The following is a 23,917-nucleotide window of genomic DNA, read 5'->3' as shown; positions in this document are numbered from 1 at the left end:
CAATACTGCCAAATAAATCATTTATTTGAAACAAATAAATATGTATTTGTTTTGGAAAGGATTTTCTTATATCAAATAAATATTATTAGTTTCAAATAAATGATTCATTTGACAGTATTGAAATAAATACTTATTCGAATGAAATAGGTGCTTTTCAGTGCAAAAATATATTTCGAGCAAAAAGTAATTTTCAAAATATTCTTCTTTCATAGTTAGAGAATAAAATGATATAAAATGAATATTTTTGAATCCACGTGTGTAATCATTATTCTACAAACATCTGGCCTAAATATATTTCTAAAATATTATTCACAAATGCAAAAAGGGCCGATAATTTTGTAACTCTATATATACAAAACGGCAAGAATTTGTGCAGCGATCTCTAATACCACCCTCGCAGTTAGTAAAGTGAGTTTTCCACGGATTAATGCAAGGGCCAAAAGTGGCCATTTGTTATCAAAAATATTATTAGACTATACTATAAATTTTATATAAATCTTTAATACGTTATTGTAAAATTCTGTATCGTAAAATATTATTCCGCATCGTTTTATTATTCTTCTATTTTTCTATATCATTCTCTATATTTTATTATTATTTTACATTAAACAAACATTAATAATAATATCATAACTACACTTAAAAATGACTAAATTAATACATATTTAATTCAATACTGCCAAATGAATCATTTATTTGAAACAAATAAATATGTATTTGTTTTGGAAAGGATTTTCTTATATCAAATAAATATTATTAGTTTCAAATAAATGATTCATTTGACAGTATTGAAATAAATACTTATTCGAATGAAATAGGTGCTTTTCAGTGCAAAAATATATTTCGAGCAAAAAGTAATTTTCAAAATATTCTTCTTTTATAGTTAAAGAATAAAATGAATATTTTTGAATCCACATCCACGTGTGTAATCATTATTCTACAAACATCTGGCCTAAATATATTTCTAAAATATTATTCACAAATGCAAAAAGGGCCGATAATTTTGTAACTCTATATATACAAAACGGCAAGAATTTGTGCAGCGATCTCTAATACCACCCTCGCAGTTAGTAAAGTGAGTTTTCCACGGATTAATGCAAGGGCCAAAAGTGGCCATTTGTTATCAAAAATATTATTAGACTATACTATAAATTTTATATAAATCTTTAATACGTTATTGTAAAATTCTGTATCGTAAAATATTATTCCGCATCGTTTTATTATTCTTCTATTTTTCTATATCATTCTCTATATTTTATTATTATTTTACATTAAACAAACATTAATAATAATATCATAACTACACTTAAAAATGACTAAATTAATACATATTTAATTCAATACTGCCAAATGAATCATTTATTTGAAACAAATAAATATGTATTTGTTTTGGAAAGGATTTTCTTATATCAAATAAATATTATTAGTTTCAAATAAATGATTCATTTGGCAGTATTGAAATAAATACTTATTCGAATGAAATAGGTGCTTTTCAGTGCAAAAATATATTTCGAGCAAAAAGTAATTTTCAAAATATTCTTCTTTTATAGTTAAAGAATAAAATGAATATTTTTGAATCCACATCCACGTGTGTAATCATTATTCTACAAACATCTGGCCTAAATATATTTCTAAAATATTATTCACAAATGCAAAAAGGGCCGATAATTTTGTAACTCTATATATACAAAACGGCAAGAATTTGTGCAGCGATCTCTAATACCACCCTCGCAGTTAGTAAAGTGAGTTTTCCACGGATTAATGCAAGGGCCAAAAGTGGCCATTTGTTATCAAAAATATTATTAGACTATACTATAAATTTTATATAAATCTTTAATACGTTATTGTAAAATTCTGTATCGTAAAATATTATTCCGCATCGTTTTATTATTCTTCTATTTTTCTATATCATTCTCTATATTTTATTATTATTTTACATTAAACAAACATTAATAATAATATCATAACTACACTTAAAAATGACTAAATTAATACATATTTAATTCAATACTGCCAAATGAATCATTTATTTGAAACAAATAAATATGTATTTGTTTTGGAAAGGATTTTCTTATATCAAATAAATATTATTAGTTTCAAATAAATGATTCATTTCGCAGTATTGAAATAAATACTTATTCGAATGAAATAGGTGCTTTTCAGTGCAAAAATATATTTCGAGCAAAAAGTAATTTTCAAAATATTCTTCTTTTATAGTTAAAGAATAAAATGAATATTTTTGAATCCACATCCACGTGTGTAATCATTATTCTACAAACATCTGGCCTAAATATATTTCTAAAATATTATTCACAAATGCAAAAAGGGCCGATAATTTTGTAACTCTATATATACAAAACGGCAAGAATTTGTGCAGCGATCTCTAATACCACCCTCGCAGTTAGTAAAGTGAGTTTTCCAGGGAATAATGCAAGGGCGTATTATTTTACCGTACCCTGCGCATCGCATATAACGAGCAGCTTTATTGGCGGCGGCCTCTTTTCCTTTACGTCCCTTCAGATTATCGTATATACCGGTAGCCGAAAGCTTAACAACCGCGTCGAGCATCCCCGTGAAAGGTGCGCCATGCTAATTAACTTTGCAACTTTTCGCGGGAATGGCCTTTCCTCGGCAACTTTCAACTTTGTCGGCGCCGAGGACCGTTTCTTCTCACATTGACGACGAAGTCGGGAGAAGAACGCAGCTCATTAAATTTTCAAAGTACCATCCTGGCATCACGTTCGGCGCGATGAGCCGTTTTCGTGTCTCATCATTTCCCCATCATCCCTTCAATTTGCTAATAACTTCTTAGGCATTAATCGTAGCGACTTTGCATATATTTCAACATTTTCACGCGATCGAGGAGAGAGAGGCACATTTTGTTTATATTATCGCTAGAAAAGTTGACGGAAATTTTTATAACAAATTTTTATAATGGTTATTAGAATTTAGAAAGAGGAAGTATTTACTTTTTAATATAAATAATATTTAAATGAACAATACTTTTTATGTATGTGTAATCGATTTATAAGATTAGAAATTATAAATAAAAATTTAATTAAAATTAAATTAAATAAAATTTAATTAAAATTTAAATAAACAAAAGTTTAAAATAGTTACTCAGTTAAAAAAATATCTATATTTAAATTTTTTCTATTTTAAAATCTCATTGTTATATATGTTTGAAGCCCCAAATAGCGCGCTATTAAAAAGATTTTATGTATTTTCTTTAAAAAATCATAGAATACAAAATTTTTATATTTTCCGAATTTTTAAATATTCTTAATTTTTTTTCATATCATTCAAAAATGTATAGATAAGTATATAGTTAAATTTACACATGAAATATACTAACAATAAGTATTAATATATAAATGTGTATTTATTATAGCACAAGTAATATATTGATTATGTATAAATTGGAGAATCTGCTATCAATAAGCTTGACAAGGTTGTGCAACTCATTGTTTAATATTTGTGATGCAAATACTTGTAATGACGAAATTAAATTTCAAAATATATATAAATAAGTATACAAATAGGACATTAATATTGCGAATGTTAATAATCACAAATATACAACGCGCGTCTATATTCGCAATTCTTGACTTTAATATTATTAATTATCAGATGACAATGATATCAACAAATATCTGTATGTTGCATGCGGTTTATATTAAAATATATTCCATGTGCTAATTTGCTTTGCGTATTCGATCTCATTTGTAATAAGTGTCAACAACAGAACTGATAACGGTGAATATTATATTGAGTACATTAAACAACGTTCTTCAAGCATTTCGTAAAACAAGCTAATATTTATAAGTACATGCAAATGGTTCGAAACATAAACTGTAGATATATGAAATAACTAGTTATTTATTTTATTGGTTATATAATTTTTCCTTTAGCATGTTTAATATTTGCACATGATATCAAGAAGAAAACTTGTAAATTTATTTGTTTATTAATTTGGTTTGTCATTTATTCAATGGAAAAAATGTGAGAAAAAAATGAGATGTAGCGAAAAATGAGAGAAAAAAAAATAAAGTGAGAGAGCAAGAAAAGAGGAATAAAGTGCTCTCGAGATCTTTCTCCTTTCTTTCGTCTTTAGTAAATTAAGCTACTCGTGATCTCGTTTCGACGTTAGTTGATCAACGTTATCTGAAAAATCTTATTACTTGCGCGTGTATGTTTTTCTTCAACTAACTCGGTGTTTCACATATTAAACATATACATGTATTTCATTTTTCGCAAGAAATAGAAAAGAATTTATTCCAAAAACAAAAACGTGAGCAAAATATTTCAAGCGTTTTATGCAACAGAAGCAGAAGAAAATAATACTAAAAAAATTTAACTGATTATTTTGCTTCGATTAATTCTACACTGATTAATATTATTAATCGATTAAATTAATCTTGGTTACATATATAATGATTGATTAATTTTTATTATTGAATAATTAGGATTATTTGTCAATTAAAATTTTAATGAAAATTAATAAAATTTAATATCCAACGCTTGTTGCTTTTGACTTACAATTAGATTATCTTTCATTTGCAAGTAAAATCAGTATCTCGTTGCTTACGTTGCACAAAGTATCATCGTAATTTGAAATTTGAAATTGATAAACTTTCGCGATACTATTCTTCGAGTCGCTTCAGGCGGATAACTTGTCATTTATATATGCGAACGTGCTTATTCGCTGAATTTTGCGACAAAATCGGCAAATTTCCTAAGAGAAACCTTCGTTATAAAATATATCAATGTTGATCAAACGATCAAACGCACTCCGAGAAACGATAGTAAAACTTCATCATATTTATTTGCCAGTTTCGAATTCGCACAATTCACTACTACTGCAACAGGTGGTTGCGTAACGTATCCATTAAATAATCCAACGGGGCAAAAATATTTTATGTAAAGAATGTGAAAGTTTTACTCTCGAAATTATTCCTTCTATGTGTGCTGATAAAAACAAATATTCTCTATAAAAATCTCGACACAAGATTTAAAAGAAGATAAAGAAAGAGAGAAATATATTCGACAAAGTAAGTCCTAATTTCATTCAGTTTTTTATAAGAACGTGGAAATCGCATTCATGTATTAAATAAAAGTGAAAAAAATTTTTATCACATGAGCTCTCTAAACAAAAAATTTTGAAAGTTTCTCTTTTTCGTGTATAATTTTAAATTCTTTTTTTTTTTATACAAAAAGCAACGTATTTTTTCTTTCTTTCTCTACATCATTATGCTATCTAATTGTGAGATATAATCAGGGTTGGGCAGATATGTATCTTAAAGTATCTGAAATACGTATTTAAATGTGTATCTTATTTAAATACAGTATTTAAATACGGAATAATTAAGTATTTCGAATTTCGTAATTAATTATTTAATTTAAATGTATCTTGTATTTAAATATTTTTATGTAATTACATGTGTATGCTATTATATGCTTATTTTAATTATTATTATTTTATAAAGTTTAAAGTTCAAATAAATAAATTTATCTTTCAAAGCGTTGAAATTAACTTACTTTTGATATCATTTTTATATAATTCTACCGTTAGACTATATTATACTTAATATTAAAGTAATTACAATGAAACCATCTACTATTACTACGATTAAAAAAATTTCATTTTTTAAATAATAGTAGAGAATCTTTTTGTAATTACTTTGCTATTAAGTATATAGTATATAATCAGAAAATTAAAACAATAATTGTATTTAAAAGTATTTATAAATGTATTTAAATACAATTAGTATTTAAATATATGTCAAACATTATCTTGTATCTCGTATTCAAATATTTTGTTTCCAAGTATCTGCCCAACCCTGGATATAATTTAATATTTAATTTAATTAAAACTATATTATACTTAATATTAAAGTAATTACAATAAAACCATCTACTATTACTACGATTAAAAAAATTTCATTTTTTAAAAAATAGTAGAGAATCTTTTTGTAATTACTTTGCTATTAAGTATATAGTATATAATCAGAAAATTAAAACAATAATTGTATTTAAAAGTATTTATAAATGTATTTAAATACAATTAGTATTTAAATATATGTCAAACAGTATCTTGTATCTCGTATTCAAATATTTTGTTTCCAAGTATTTGCCCAACCCTGGATATAATTTAATATTTAATTTAATTAAAACTATATTATACTTAATATTAAAGTAATAACATATATTTAAGTAATATATATTTTTATTATTAATTAAATTACTATAATTAAAGTAATTACAATAAAACCATCTACTATTACTACAATTAAAAAAATTTCATTTTTTTAAAAATAGTAGAAAATCTTTTTGTTATTACTTTGCTATTAAGTATATAGTATATAATCAGAAAATTAAAACAATAATTGTATTTAAAAGTATTTATAAATGTATTTAAAAGTATTTATAAATGTATTTAAATACAATTAGTATTTAAATATATGTCAAACAGTATCTTGTATCTCGTATTCAAACATTTTGTTTCCAAGTATCTGCCGAACCCTGGATATAATTTAATATTTAATCAGAAACCCTGTGGACATATTTTGAATATACGGTGACAAACGAATCATAGACAAAGACGTATTGTTTTCGGAGGAACAATAATGTGTGTATAGCGCAAAGATGTCCGGCGCTTGTTGGATTTCTCTCTCTCTCTCTCTCTCTCTCTCTTTCTCTTTTCAGTCCTCTTAATGAGGGAGGGTCGAGTGCCGCTCTGTACTTTGACGTCGGCAATTCTGCCGACGGATCCCGGACCATCAGCTTCGTTCAATCAGAGTAATTGCGCGTTAAATCTCTTTGCTCATTGAATCAATTTTGCAGCTTCCCAAGCTATCTTCGTACATCTCCCCGTTACAGGGATATATACACGCTATGGTGTTTTCCCCGTAGCTTGCTTCACCCGCGCGAGATTCGATTAATCAGCTGGGAAGAATTAAAGATTAAGCCGCTGTTAATTCGTTTGTTCAAAGAGAACAGAATGCCGCTATTTATCAATTTATTCATTAACTTCTTTCTCGCTCTCTCTCTCTTCCACTAGTGAAAAATATGGTATAAGCCTTTTATTACATGAAACGAATTATATGAATCTTCGTGGAATTAAATCGAAAATGTAGAATGCAATTTTTTTAAAAAATGTTTTCGAGAAATTTTTGAGTTTCAATATATTTAAACTATTTTAAAGTTGAATAATTTCTAAAAATCTTGTATTATAATATTATATAGAATTATATAAAATAATGTAATTATATTAAAACATGTACAGAAGAGATAGTATTTTTTTCTTTTTGGTCTTTGATGTAACTTAAATGATATTAAATCATTTACATTAATTAAACAGAACTTTGTATTTTTATAATTTTATATAATAATAATTGTCGAGATGAATTCAATAAACTATTAGAGATTATTCAAGCTTAAAAAAATATATTAATTCTCTAAATTTCAAAAGTATTTTCCCTGTCATATGAAGAAAATATTATTCTCTTCCTAAAATCGCATTAAAAAAAATAAAACAAAAATTACCTACAAAATTTATTTACGATTATTTTCGAATGAGAAATCATCTTCCTGGACGAACCTAAATTCCCCTCCCATATAAATATCATAATTTTTCACATGACGTGGCACGTTCTCTTCTCAGCAAAAATGTTTGCGAAACGTTGCATCAGCGATGATTCAGCAAGAAGAGATTTTTTATACATAATAAAGACATCGAATAAAATTTCCAAAGCGTTCAATAACAGCGTACAGTCTCTATACATATATTTATATCTCATATATATCGTCGCTTTCGCATCAAGGGAGGAACTCGAGGAAGCCCCGTGCTATATACGTAATGACATTACTAACTTAGGCGAATGCAAAAGTGTCGCTCGTGCGCTTTCAAATCCCTCGCTCTCTCGCGCGGTAAAAAAAGGGTGTCCTCGGGAAATTCCCGATTAAATTTGTTCCAGGGGCTGGAGACGACCCGTGTTATTCCACTTGCAACGTGTCCGCGAGCTCAAGACAAGTCTGCTTCGTTTCCGTTCCGATATTGGTTTCGCGTTTCCTTCCGCCTTCTCAAGCTTTTCTTCGAAGCGCCACCTACCATCACTCTTTTCATCTCGCGGTATTTCCGAGAGGGGGAAATGAAATTTGAGGAAACGTCGATATAAAGTGACTCTCGATTTCCTCTTTCCGTCGCCGGAAGTGCGCTTTGACGTAACGTTCCTTGGTCAACAGGGAACACTCATTCAGTTTCGGTGTAAACGCAGACTTTGTGCCATGATTATTAAATTTGAGATTTGGGAAAACTGATTTTAGATTAAAACGATTGAGTGGGGAAAGAAAAAGAGCAACTAAAATTAAAACTTACATTTAACAGAGATACAGATGCGAGGATAATATTACGTGCAGGGTTGGGCAGAAACAAAATATTTAAGTACAAGATATGTTTGACGTATATTTAAATACTAATTGTATTTTAATACATTATAAATACTTTTAAATACAATTATTTTTTAAATTTTCTGATTATGTACTATACACTTAATAGTAATTAAAAAGTAATTAAAAAGATTAGCTACTATTATTTAAAAAATGAAATTTTTTAAATCATAGTTACTAATTGTATTTAAATACATTATAAATACTTTTAAATACAATTATTTTTAAAATTTTCTTATTATATACTACTCACTTAATAGTAATTAAAAAGTAATTAAAAAGATTATCTACTATTATTTAAAAAATGATATTTTTTAAATCATCATAGTATAATATATATATATATATATATAGTCTGACGGTAGAATTATATGAAAATAATATAAGTAAGTTAATTTCGATACTTTGAAAGATATAAGTTTATTTATTTGAACTTTAAACTTTATAAAATAATAATAATTAAAATAAACATATATAATAGCCAAAATTCGAAATACTTGATTATTCGGTATTTAAATAAGATATATATTTAAATACACGTATCTCAGATACTTTATAAGATACATATCTGCCCAACCCTGATTAGATGCAATTCTTAAGAGATAAGAAAGTGAGAGTAGAAATTTATATTTATAACATTTATTATATATATATATATATATATATATATATATACACAATAGAAGCGCAACGGAAAACGCAGATTATAAGACTGAAATATGGCCCTAAGCCTTTTATTCTGCCGCCGGTATTATATCCCAGGATTTATTTACAAGCGGCGGGGCAAATCCGCTTTCGCACGCGACAGCAAGAAAAATTCGAAGAGCTAAATCGATAAACATGTCCTCCGGTTTCGTATCCGGGGAGGATTTTCCGATAGGATATAAAAAAAGAAAGAGAAAGATTAAAGTATTAAGAAACGTGATGCGACCAATAATTGCAAACAATATCGATTGGAAATTTTTTCCCATCATTCTCTCGCTCTTTCTGCCTCTTTCACTCGTTTTTTTTCTATGTCAAGATATAATGGAAACGCGGAAAAATCGTAACTCGAGTTGATTCTTCATTTGTGTTCGCGTGTATTCCTATATGCATCATCATATGATATATATTTTTTTATATATAAATTTTATAGAAATTTATTTATTTATATATTTATATATTTGTATATTTATATTTATTAAATAAATTTATATATATAAATTTCTTATATAAATATTTTATATAAATTTATATAAAATAGAGTTCATATATAAATTTTATAGAAATTTATATAAATTCATTATATATTGTAATAATTTTATAGAATATAGAAATTTATTTATTTACATATTTATACATATAAATAAATCTGTATATATAAATTTCTTAGATAAATATATCTTATACAAATTTCTATAAAATAGACCTCATATAAAATAAAAATGTATGCAAATTATTTATAAATAATAAATTTTTAGATATGTATTTACTCGGCTGATTATTCGATCGATACAATCGCAACTCGCAAATGCCCTCACCCCAAAGTTTAAATTGTTGAGCAAGCAAGCAGTGGTCATGATGGCAGCGTCGCGCTCAACTAAACTGTATGCTCACTCTCAGAGGATTAAACTGAAAGTCAAATTCGCGGGATTTGCTGTAACACTCATTACTTGCAGATTTCACGGTGGCATATTCAGCTGTTATGACGCATCAAAAAGGGATAAGTGGACGACAATAGTGAACCTCATCCCTTATCTGACAAATGAATTTTTACGTTCGGCGTGGTGGATGCTGCTTTCTTTCTCTTTCTCTTCGCCAGACGCTTTTCTTTATATTTAAGTCTTCCCTCAGATTTTTCTCATCTCTCTCGATGACATCAGATTTCACGCAACCTTTGTCTGCGCGAATCATTTATCTAGTTCATGTGTACGTTATATTTTTTTAAGTACATTACGTTCGTTATTATTATGGCAATATTTTTTGTAGCACGTACAAAAAAGCTGAGTAAATTGTACAAGTTAAATTAAGGGCCATTTGTCTAGTTCACGTGTATATATTATTTTTTTATATTATAATACACGCGTCACTTTATTACAGCAATATTTTTATTTAATAAAGTCAAGTTATTTGATACGCCCACACTTGCTACTTTCGTTGAAGCGATTTAATTTCCTGTTGTTTCGTATCGCTTACATTCAATTTAATTTTTTATCAGTCTTCAGAGTTTTTTTCGCTCTCTAATGTGAATTTAAATCTATTTATAAATATCAAGCCTCAATTATTTATTTGCATCCAAGTTATGTAAGCCATGCTAGAGATTGTAAGCTTATCGACAATGCCAGCTTTTCTTATTCACAAAAAGCTCTAAAGCAGCTCACGGTCGAAAGTTCTCGGATGTACATACATAGTCGTGACCGAGAAACCTTCGTATCGAAAATCTAGAACATTATTAATTCGAAGACAAGCAGTGCTTGTAAGAGAAATCGGGAGCGACCTGTTCGAGAGGAGCTCTCGAACACGCGACGTGACAGCGTTGGGTCTCCTTTATCTGACGATAATTTTGGAAATTATGTGTTTATGTTTCTCTCACTTTGAATTTTGACAAAACGGGTTCTCTTTAAAAAAAAAAAATTATTAATTATTTTTTAAAATTAAGTATATAAAACTACACACACAAATGTAAATCGGCGATAAAATCCCATTTTCAAATAATTGAAAATCCGATTCGTAATAAAAAAGAAATTGGAATAAAAAAATAAAAATTATTAAAATTAATTAAAATAAAATGTACAATAGAAAAATAAAAACTTATATTTCAACATCATTAAAAAGCACTTCCAATTCTGAATGAAAATTGTCATCGATTTTTTAAATTTGCGACACGCTTTTACTCAAAGTGAGAGATCGTTATTAAAGATGAGATAGGAGAAAATGTGGCGAATAATGTAAGTAAAGAGCTTAACCGAGAATCGCGTCCATTGACTGGTACTATTATTTGTCGCGTCGCCTTAAATACGGCGTTGTTTGCATAAGTGTATGCACGTGGTCATGCAAATGGTCCACGTAGAGATCGCGGCGATGATCGTTGGATATTGCAAACTGACGTTATCTGCGCCAAAGAATACGTTCTTTTTTTCGTAGACCTTTACGGTTATATGCACACTATACTATATGAAAGCTGGTTATCGGATTTTCTATGCGCGATGCATATTGCTACGTTAATATTTGTATGGTGATCTCATTCTATGGGAAAACGAGCGATGCACTAATACTGCTTCCGATCGATTCGAGAGATACGGTTTATTTCTGTCGATTCAGGAAAGACGTTTCACGTCTTCGTTAAATTTTATTACAGATAGACAAAATAATTGACAACTCTATATTTAGTCCAGTAAAATTAGATTTTGACTTCATAAAAATTAGAAGCAAGCTGAATTTTTGTGGAGACCTTTATTTCAATGTTCTAATAAAATCCTGAAAAGTACCCTTAATTTCATTCAGGGCGTTTTTTATGGGAGAATAGAAGGAAGTAAATTTTAGTTTCTTGGCCATTACCTCGAAAACTATCAAGTTTTCGAGACAAATAGTTATTAACAAAATTGTAACTCATAAAATTCCCTACAAAAAGATCATTATACTTTTTTTTCGTGGAATTAACCGTTTCAAAGATATAGAGCGAAAAAACGCGCCCAGTACTCTACCCTTGCAATGGTGTGGAAATAAGGAGTACGTATTTTTTACGAACCCGTTTTTTACTCAGAAACAATTAGTTGTACGACAAAAAGTATAATTACCTTTTTTGTAGAGAATTTTATGAACTACAATTTTAATAATAACTATTTTTTTCAAAAAATTGATAGTTTTCGAGATAATGGCAAACAAATAAAATTTACTCCCCATAAAAAAACGCGCTGGATGAAATTAAGGGTACTTTTCAGGATTTCATTAAAGGTCTCCACAAAAATTCAGCTTGTTCCTAATTTTTATGAAGTTTTGCTCTTTTCAAATCTAATTTTACTGGACTAATTATATTAAAAGAATATCTGAATAAAGTCTCAAAATCGGAATCTTTATTTGTATAAAGTCCAATTGCAATTAACGAGAAACGAAGATTATTTGATTATTGTAGCGTATTTTTTTCACGCATTATATATATATATATATATATATATATATGTACAATATATTTAATTTTCGGAGCACGTAACTTCGAAATAAATAAATTCGACTATCTCGTGCTACCGTGGATGAACCAACGGGTCCATGAAAAGTCACTAGAGAAAACCCTCGGCGCTACAAGCAGACTATGGATTGGTTTCGAAGTGGCTTCCCAACCAAAGTGGTACACGATACATGTACACATTCTATCGATCTACGTGGCAATTCCGAGCTACGAATTCGCCAATATCAACGACTAAAGTTTCCCTGGTTGCGAGCAATTGAAAGCGTATGTATACGTATGTCATATCATCGTTCGAATTTAGAGATGCATCTGATTTATCTTCCATCAACAAACAATTAATAACATATTCACGTGTGTATATTCAATATTTAAAGAAGCTCGATGGAAAGATATTTTTATTCGAGATATGTGTAGGGTAGACCGAAGCTAGTTGGGGCAAGTAGGTCAATGGCTGGGTTATTCAGAAACAAAGATGCGTACAGGAACGAGCTTGCACGTGCAAGAGCGTTTTATAACGATGATATCGCGCACCGAGTTTAGTCGCGTTCAGTCACTCGAGACGGACGGACACACGACATATGTGTTTTTATACCTTGTTTGTGAACTTTTTGTCGTTGCTGAGTTTTGGTCTCAAACGTTAACGAGAGGGTAGAAAAAATTGAAGTAAGTAATATAAATTTTAAAATAAGTAAAATAAATTTTAATATTTGTTATTATTATATTATTTGAGGCTATTGTACAAATTGCATATTTTTAAACAATATGCGAGTTATAAGGATATATATTGAAAAATTCATAGACGGGACTTGTTGTGACAGTGGCCCAACTTACCCCACATATATAGTAAAATAATGTATTAATTTAAATAGTAATTTTGCTGTTTATTTATTTTAGAATGCGTATACATATAAGCGAAAGACAAATAGAGCTTCTACAACGCAGGAACGACTTCAAACAGCTGCAAATGCCATTTTAAAAGAAGGAAAGAGTATAAGAGCAACAGCTGATCAGCTTCATATTCCAAGAATAACTTTATCCAGATATATGGAAAAATTTAAATCACATTATAATAATGTAAAGAGTTAATTTCATTAAAATTATTTAATAATATAATTATTTAATAATATAAATAATTATAAATAAATAACATAAAATAGTGCTTTAAAATTTAATATTCCGAAATTGCAATACAGTGTTGCAATATATAATCCTCTGATTTAACAATTATAAAAATGTTATGTAGGCCGCATATTGTGTTTTAACGAAATAAATTTTAGAAAGGCATATAAAATGAACCTGATACAACATTTTTTATAAAATAAGCACAGAAAAATCGGATTACAAAGCTCGTGGGTTAAAAGTATTGTATATATGCAACATAAAAATGAAAATATATAATAAATTACATTGAAAAATAAATTTGAATAAATCGGATTTCATGAATGTAGTTTGCGTGCTTACATGCGAAAGGATATAACAAAGCCACGTTCAAATATCGCGTTCCAGACGTCATATCAAAACTTCTGTGACAACATAGAGAAAATACAATATTACTATAATATTGTTTAATATCAGACCCTTCAAATCTTATTTTAAAATATTATATAGTCAAAGACAGTATCAAACTTTTGCTGTTATTATAATTAATATTAGTATTATGAATTCAGTGATTCGCGATATTTAAAATACAAAAATAAAAACCAATCAACTAAAAATACGTCTTATACATATCTCATATCTGTGAATATACACCTCATTTATATGGAATACGTTGTTTTTATTAAACAATATGGATTCCCTGGCAAAATTTAGATCCGAAATTGAAGGTAAAATTATAAAGGCAGCTTGTTAATGAATCTGTCATCAATATTAGCCGAAGGCAAATATCGAAAACTAATCATCTACATCGAACAGTTATAACGTTTGTAGTGCATATAATAATTGTGTTGCTATTCGATCAGAAACGATGGTGTCGACCTAGATTAGAGTTTTTCATTCCGTTTATTTTCGACGAATAAAAGAGTTCTTTATAAAGAGTTAAATATGACGCAAATCCGGATATTTACTAGAAAAACAAAGAAATGCTAAATCTGCTCGACTTTTGCAGGATTACAGTAAATTCTGCTTTTGTTAGAACAACGAAACTAACGAATCTGTACTACATTTCACCATATATTTGAAAAGAAGCTCGTTTCGAGAATTTTCTTGCAAAAAATGAAAATAGAAATTTTTTGTTATCATAATACGATATTTTAATCATTTTTTATGATATCTAGTTTTTTATATAAATTTAATTTATATATTATAATTTATAAATTAATTAAATTAGTGATTAAATTTAATTAATAAATTCATATAAAAAATTTATGGGATTATCATATGTGTGTGTGTGTGATAACAAAAATAGGTAAAATACTTTTACCTATATAATATTAATACTATTATTAACGGATTGTCAGTAGTATAAAAGAACCAACATGCTGAAGCATATCATAGAAATATTTTCAGCGTGTAAAGACAACAATAAATTTTGTCTCCGAAATTTTCTCATATATCGGACAGGAGGCGTGGAAAATGCTTTTAATGATGCCATGAAACGAATCAGATACGGTTGTTTACCGTATCCGATAGCGAAGGACGAAAAAGGATAATAATGAGTATGTGGTACTTTAATAATGACGAGCCACGAGCGAGCCTATTATTCTCGGTTGGTTTATATATACATGCTGTCAAGATGATAAATTTTGCTTACGGTAACGTTCCTTACATTGCACGTTGACTACATAAGGACGCTCGTGATATTCAAGACACACCCCGAGATATTCTCGCACGAGTATCATGATTTTGCCCGATAAATCGTCCCCCTTCATCTCGACTCTAATAGGCGTTTAGGATCGATTATTCGGTCGTTTCCGAGTACAACGAAATTTTCAAGATTAGTTTAATTTAAGATCATTTTAATTCAAGATACAAATTAAATTAAATTTTATATTAAAATTTGATTTCATTTAATTTTGAATTAAAATTACAAGTTTATTTTCAAATTTATACATTTGTAAATTTATAAATTTATGAATTTAATTTATGAGTTAAAGTGAAAATAATTTTAATTAAAAAATTTTAATATCGTGCTTTTCGATGAAAAGAATTGTGTGAATAAAAGTTTTGGCAAACACAAAAAAAGATTAAAAAATTGTCTCCCACATATTTTTTTAAATACCTTATCTTGAACTTATGTCAAAATGTATTATCAAGCCATTTTGCAATTTTCTGTAATTGTGGAAACAAAACAAGCAGCCAGGAATAAATCATTTTTGACGCGCGGAAAGCCGCGAGATTAATGAGCGTGAGGAATGTTTTTTAATTTAAGTGAAATTTCTTACGAACCTATGTGCAATGCGGCATCGTTTAATTACGATACTGAAGAATTTTCTGCACGATAAGTTCTGACGCTGAAATTGCGTCATTTCTTGCGTCGACGATAAATAAAATTAATTAGGTCATTTGAAAATGGAGAACGTATATATATAAAAATATATATATATATATATATAAACTATATAAAATATATATAATAAATAAATAAATAAATATATATATATATATATATATATAGGTAAATATACATATATATATATATATATATAAAACATATATAAAATATAAATAAAATATATATACATATATATATATATATATATATATAAAACATATATAAATATAAATAAAATATATATACATATATATATATATATATATATATATATATATAATATACATTAATCACATGCAAGGAATTAAACGAATAGCCTCACTCACCCTTCTTCGACGCGTGGAAGGAATCATCTTTTGGCACGTACTGGATGTCGTACTCCAGTGTGGTCTTTGGCAAGATAATTTTGTCCTTGTTGATCTTGTAAACGGCGTACTTGAAGGCCAGCTCTGTGCTGCTATCCTTTTGGTCATGAGTGAATATAGCACCTGAAAAGTGAGCACACACGAATATGATCGCGTTAATCTTTAAGTAAAACAGCAAACTGCATTTCGTGGCGATAACGCTTTCAAACGATTAAAGTTTCGTCTATGCTAATCAACTTTGAGCCCCGAACAAGGCAAGAATCTTATCTAATGAAACTTACGCACAACTTTGATGCCATTCATATATTATTTAATTTTTATTGCATATCCCACACTGAAAAAAATGACTAAATTAAATATTTATTTGAATACTCTGTCAAATGAATCATTTATTTGAAATCAATAAATATTTGATTTTGAAAAGGATTTTCTTATATCAAATAAATCTTTTTCATATCAAATTAATATTATTAGTTTCAAATAAATGATTCCTTTCGCAGTATTGAAATCAATATTTATTCGAATTCAATAATTTTTTATTCAGTGTAGTATATATTTTTTCTTATTTCCTTAAATATATTATTTATTATAAAATAAATGTTATATATTCATTGCGAATTAGCCTTGATAAAATTTGAGCGTAATATTCAATTTCAAAAGAGTTCAGGGAAAATAATTAAATTATTTCAGTGTCGCATATAAAGAAAAAAGAAGTAAAATTTATAATCGATTCGTACAAAAAGAATGATTAATTAAAAATTAAATATTATACAGCTTATAAATTTATAAACTTTTAAATTATTAAAAACTCTATAGAACTATTCAAAATAAAGCCGGAACTCTCAATTATTTATGATCTTTCATGCAATGATATCCTAACTTCACACACATTTACTTTTCTTTTTAAAATACATCAAAGCTTTAGAATATTAAATTAAAAATTTTGTTCACCATTATATAGATGAGTGATCAAAAATTATGATTAATTAAAAATTAAATATTATATAACTTATATAAGTTTATAAAATTTTAAATGATCAAAAGCTCTAGAACTATTCAAAATAAAGCCGGAACTCTCAATTATTTATGATCTTCCATGCAATGACATCCTAACTTCACACACACACACACACACACACACTCAATTCTCTTTTTAAAATACATCAAAGCTTTAGAATATTAAATCAAAAATTTTGTTCACCATTATATAGATGAGTGAGCAAAGTTTATCGCTCGACTGTCGACATAGAAAATGCAAAAGTGAAAACGTCTCGATTAAAAATATGCTTGCGTCAAGGTTATTTCTGTAGGTCTGGTATACCTGAATAGGAGAAGAGCGGTTTCTAATAACCCTATTCATCGACTGACGTTGATTAAATAGCCCCTGGGTGTTAATAGTGTGCGAAAGCTCGTGTCTCTTGTGACCCAGAACCTTCAAAGAGGTCACGCGTTTCAAAGTACCGAGAATGTACTTCGGATTTATCGAACAGCGGGCTTTAGGGAGCGATTCTAGATGCTATACACATCTCATCATCGCGAGTTTCTCGAGAAAAAGGAATATTTAAAGACGCTACGGCATTGAGGAGACTTAATCTCGGTATGCAGACTCTCGTCGCAAAATAGTCGGGGCCGTTTGCCTGATAAACAGAAAGTGAGATGCATTCCTGACCTAGCGCCAGGGGCAATTTTATGGTCAAACGCGAGCGATGTTGAAAGCGCTCGCCAGCATTCGCTGTTTTTTTAAATATCTGACAAGTCGAGGAATACTATACGTCGGAATCTGCAAGCTTCTCTCTTTCTTTCGGTTATTTAAATTTGAGTGAATAAATTCGATACATTTACAGGAACCAACATTTTTACTCTTATTTATTTGTTAATAAAATTCGCAGTTTTTTACATGTCTCATATTTTAGTCTGATATAGAAATTGATGTAGAACCTGATTAAAATATGAAAAATTTTGTGTTTTTTTTTAAATATGAAATGATATAATGTACGGTTTCATATTTTGTAATTTTTTATTTAGAGCAAGATTTATCCCACATTATCCGATAACGTTGCTTGCATTATTGCTTGTTTTAATTACTATTGAAAATTTGGAATACAAAATTTTATAAAAAAGTTTAATCAAACAAATTTAATTAAAAATACCCCGGGTATTTCAATACACAATAAGTTGTATTCTAGTCGACTGTTATCTGTTTGATAATATTAAAATTATGGAAAATTTACTCATTTCACCGAATATATATCATAAGATAATTCTATAATAAAGTTCTTATATATATATTATAGATAAGAACATTTTTAAGAATCTTATATTTATAGAAAATAATAGAAAGCTGAAAAAGACAATAGAAAGAGAACGAAAGGTTTATCAGTCTATTTTAAATATTTAAAATGTATTTCAAAAAGAATCTAGACTTTTCATATTTTATAATGTTCATTAATTAATTTAATTGTACGTCACAGTTTACTGTAAATTAAATAATTAACATAAAATTTTATCGAATTTTTTGCAGAATTTATAATTTCTTTGTGAATAATTTTATGTAACTCGTCTATTATACGATGTAACTCATGTAACAACGCGTAATACACAAAAAATTTTAATTTTAAAATCTTTCAAAAGAAGTTTGAAAAAGAGATGAACGTGTAATTAATACTGTTGAACCAAAAATAATATTTTAAATTGTTATGCAAATTATTAAAAATAATTATTATTTCGTCTAAAAACTGTCATTTACGCCTGTTTCTTTCAAAACTTATAAAATTTAAATGATCAACTTGATACTCAAACTGATTACGCATTTTTAAAATTATATGAAAATTGAAATGTATTTTATTTCAAAAAGCGAATATTTCGTGAAAATTCAGAAATAAATTGAATTCGGTTTGAAATGTATCGTTGAAACACTGCAAGGATTTAATTGAATATTCGTTTCCAAATTACAATGGAGAGCGAAAGAGAGAGGTTAATATTAACCATTTTATTCGCAGATAAAAGTACGTTCGATCGCGCGAAAATAAATGGATACATCACGAGCGATAACGAGCTACGTTCGTATATTTACGTGCCGCCAAATCACCGACATTTTCATCGGTTCTCTCTTATAACCCTTCCCGGCGGCTATTTTCTCCCCATCCGATGCGCTCTTTTGCTTTTCGTACCGTGTCGTAACTAGCTAATCCATTTATCTGTAACGCAGTGGATGCGCATTAGCCGTCTTCCATCTCTCATCCCGCAGTATTGTTCTTTGCACCATTCTTTTTCCGTTTTCCCATTTTCGCCGCAACACGTTAAGTACTCTTATCCTCTCGGAAATGCTCACGATGATTTCTTTCGGCATTTTCTTGCAATCTCATTGACTACGGCTGCGCTCGACAATTAGTTGCGTTTAAATAAAAAGTAGATCATTCCTACGTATTTTTGTTCGTCACAGAGAGTTTCCAGTGATCAGTTTCCGGTCTAATTAAGCATTTGTTTGTTTTAATTAAAAAACGGATACAAAAGTAATTATTATATAGATAATATCGACAGTTACGTCTTGCTTAATTGAATCAGTTATTAATTATTTCTAAAAGAGATATTCAATTATGCATTTCAATATGTAAAAATTTATATATATATATATATATATAAATTTCTATATATTGAAATACATAAATAAATATTTCTTATAAAAGTAATTAATATTTTATTTTATATGTGTATATAAATATACATATATATATTTTAAGAAATTTTTTAGAAGAAGTATATTGATATTTGAAAATCGATAAGATCGCAAAACAATATTGGACTTGCTCATTGTCAATTTAACCCTCTATCTGTACACAAGAGGCGGTAATTATTATCGAAAGCTCTGTATCACGTAGCATATTAAATTATATCGAAATATTAAAATGGAATGTTAAGCTGAATATTAAATTATATCAAAATATTGAAGCAGAATATTAAATTATATAGCATTTAAAAGTATAGATTAATTATGTATTAGACTATAACAAAGCTTATTATTATTTTATTATAATTACTCCTGCAATTAATTATTTCACTGCGCGTTCTCAATATTTAAATTATATTATATTCGATTATATTGTCTTTTATTTTAGAAGAGAGAGTCAAACGATAAATAATCAGATGAAATATATGTAATTTCGAAATATTCTTCTAAAATATTGTACATGACATATATACGTGGAATATTAAATTACACAAGCATTTTAAAATAATCATTCGCGTGATAAGACTCGAATAAATACGCTTTTCGCGTAATTCATTTATTTATGATATTTTAATTAATTTAGCATTTTGATTTTATTCATTTAATCCATTAAGAATCAAAGTGACAAAAATTCTCTCTCAAATGATAAATTATCGTTTCATTGCAATCATTCCGAACAATAATTATTTTTTTAAACATACTTAGAGTCAAATATATGTATTTCGACCGATATTTTATTATTAAAAATTCATTCGATTTTTTGAAGATCTAAATATATTAAATACATAATCATTATTATGTAAAAATATTTAACATAATATTTAATATTATTATAAAAATAAGATTTTGAAGATCTAAAAATAAAAGATGCTTGGCTATCTAAACTGTCGGCATTGCGCTAAGTAATAGACTATTATGTAACAGTTCGTAAATCTTTACATTGTGAAAATGTGTTCGCTGCTCAATATTTGAATTGTACATATATGTATTCCTATGTGCTACATTCGTAACCAACTCACATGTTGGTTTTGCTCAATCTCATGGGGAATCTGTGGCAGATTTACGAAGGATCCTAGCATGCTAATTTCTCATAAATAATAATAGGTTTCTATTAGGAAACGTGCTGAATATATTTACAGCTCAAGATACGCTTTTCCAGAGACAATTTAAATATTCTTTTTATCAAATATCGGTGATACAGTGCAATAATCTTTAGGGACCTTGAGGCTATAATTTCTTGATAATACTTTTCTTGTTACGAGAGACAAAATTGTACGTTTGAGAATAAAACAAAAATGTATAATGAGTATTAGATGTTATAATCATTTTACTTGTAAAATCGGAGGAGTTTGAAATTGTGATTCTATACAGCAAAATATTTTTAAAATCTTTTAAAAATATCTCTTAAAAGATAAAATAATTCTCGAAAATATTTTTAAAATGTTTCTATGTACACTTTTTCATGTTTAAAAAATATTTTCAGAAATATTTTTGAATATAGATTTAAACTAATATTTTAAAAATATGTATCAAATATTTAAGAAAATATCTGAGCGATAAAGAACATTTTTAAAAATATTTTTAACTTTTTCAAAATATTCTAAAAAATGTTATTACAAAAAATTTTTTAATCATTTAAAAATATTCCTAAAACCCTTTTAAAATATTTTTATGCAATATTTTATAGAAATATTTAAAAATATTTTTTGAAAACATTCATAATATTTTGTGCTGTGTGAGACATAATTAAAAAAAGAATAATTTTTATAACAATAAAAATAATATATATTATTTAATTTTAATTACATCAAAAGTGAGAATAGATAAAAGATTAGCTTAACTTCTTTAATATGTCTGATTTTGATATTTTTCCCCGTCTTCATTTTATTTTCTTGTCATTTGATTTCCATACGACTTCAATATGACATTTTAATAGCAGCGCAACGATGAAATAACGAGGAGCGTCGCATGAAGACTGCTCGTTATAACACCTTGTGATTACATGCGTGCGTGAGATTAAAGGAAGAACCGCGCAAAGATGAGCAATTGGAGAAACTTGGCAAGAAATTTACCTATCCCAGATGCATTCGCGTTTCTAGAGGTACGATTCGACGCGGTTCGCATGTATATATTAAAGTTTCCTTTCTGAACTTTAGTCGTCTAAAACCAACTCTGATTACATATGTATGAATCCCGAAAAGATACTTAATCGCACACATCCACAGTTCTAATCGAATAAATAATTATTATATACAAAAATTTAAACATTTGATTTATAAAAATTATTTAAACTAAAAGAGAGAAACTGCTTCTCTCTTTTGTAGCAATTTGTCCTTGTTCGCCAATTTTTATTTAGTTGAAAAAAAATTCAATTAAATATTTCAATCAACGCAGATAACATTTAATCTATTAAGAGAAATAGCGTGAACGAGTTTATTATATATAAATGCCGGAAATTCATTGTGTTATTTCCGGCAGATAAAAACGGTTTATTGTGCGGCTATTAAAATGGCGCTCGAATCATTAGTTTAAATTCATTTCAGAATCTCGTTGCTGCGAGCAGGTGGAAAAATATAAGTGTTTATAAATACTTAAATGAAATGATAATATGTCGGTGCACTTTTTTCTATATATCAGGATAAAGAATAATATTTTCTTCTACTATAGATCTGTCGATCTTTCCTCGTATAATATGATATGCGAATGAATGCTTATGTGTTCGTTCGTTCTTGTATATGAACATTTCTTAATTATGTATTACTACTTAATTCTCGTAATGCCGAGAAATAACAAATAGAATGTTTAATTAATTTAATATTCGTGATATGCTTTATTTAATAAATAAAAGTAGCTTACGTTCTTGTAGCTCGTAAATACATATTAATATTTTATTTTATTTTTTCAACCGATGACGTGTGCTACAAAATTCCAATATAGAATATTCCATTTAAATTTTATAATTTAATTAGTCTTTCAATTAATTTATACAAGTTCATTTTTAGATGAGTTATTTTTCCGTTATTGTTTGTATTACATCAAAGAAAAGAAAATTAATATTATAGAATTAAGCGTGTAACTATAGATGAAATAGTAATATGCATATTTTGTATTTTCATATTTTTTTAACGGCTAGCGGGATATGTGCAATGCTTTGAATAAAAGGCTAATTAAATTAAATAAAAAATGAATTAACATTATAAATTTAAACGTGCAATTATAAATGAAACAATAATAGGCATGTCTTGTATTTTCGTTTTTTTTTTTTAATAGCTAGAGGGTGTATGATGTGAATAAAAGCCTAATTAAATTAAAAAATAAATTATTATAGAATTAAGCGTGTAATTATAAATGAAACAATAATACGTGTGTCTAGTATTTTCATATTTTTTTTATTAATAGCCAGGGGCATGTGCTTCATATACTCAACTTGCATGTCTTTTCGCTGCACACGTCGATAAGCGGGTCCATTGCGATGCCGGGTTCACTCGACCGCTTTTATCAGTTTCGCTCATGGATAAAACTTTGCTATTTTGTCCCCCATAACATGATAAATTCAATCTCTCCCCTTATATGTTCCCTCGCGTGACCACTTTCCTACAGATAGTATTATTCCCGAGGTATAGCCAGGTATATTCGGTGTCGGAGTATCGCAGTAAAATAGAATGGCGCTCGGTATTTCTCGCTTAGGTATTTGCTTGCGGAAAAATTATGATCATGCA

General features: G+C 27.9%; 1 protein-coding gene across 4 annotated transcripts in view; it reads right to left on the bottom strand.

Annotated features, from left to right (window-relative positions):
• LOC114931552 (glutamate receptor ionotropic, kainate 2) overlaps positions 1-23,917 on the bottom strand; it is a 191,613-nt gene that overhangs the window by 130,018 nt on the left and 37,678 nt on the right. For all 4 annotated transcript variants that reach the window (XM_029303673.2, XM_085486235.1, XM_085486236.1 and 1 more), the window contains exon 3: positions 16,433-16,594. In XM_029303673.2, the coding sequence (XP_029159506.2) occupies positions 16,433-16,594 (162 nt within the window). The remainder of the gene's footprint in view (positions 1-16,432; positions 16,595-23,917) is intronic.

Source organism: Nylanderia fulva, unplaced genomic scaffold (genome assembly GCF_048542155.1).
Source record: "Nylanderia fulva isolate GAGA-0341 unplaced genomic scaffold, ASM4854215v1 Scaffold11, whole genome shotgun sequence".
Lineage (NCBI taxonomy): Eukaryota > Metazoa > Arthropoda > Insecta > Hymenoptera > Formicidae > Nylanderia > Nylanderia fulva.
This window is presented reverse-complemented; position numbering and strand designations above follow the sequence as displayed.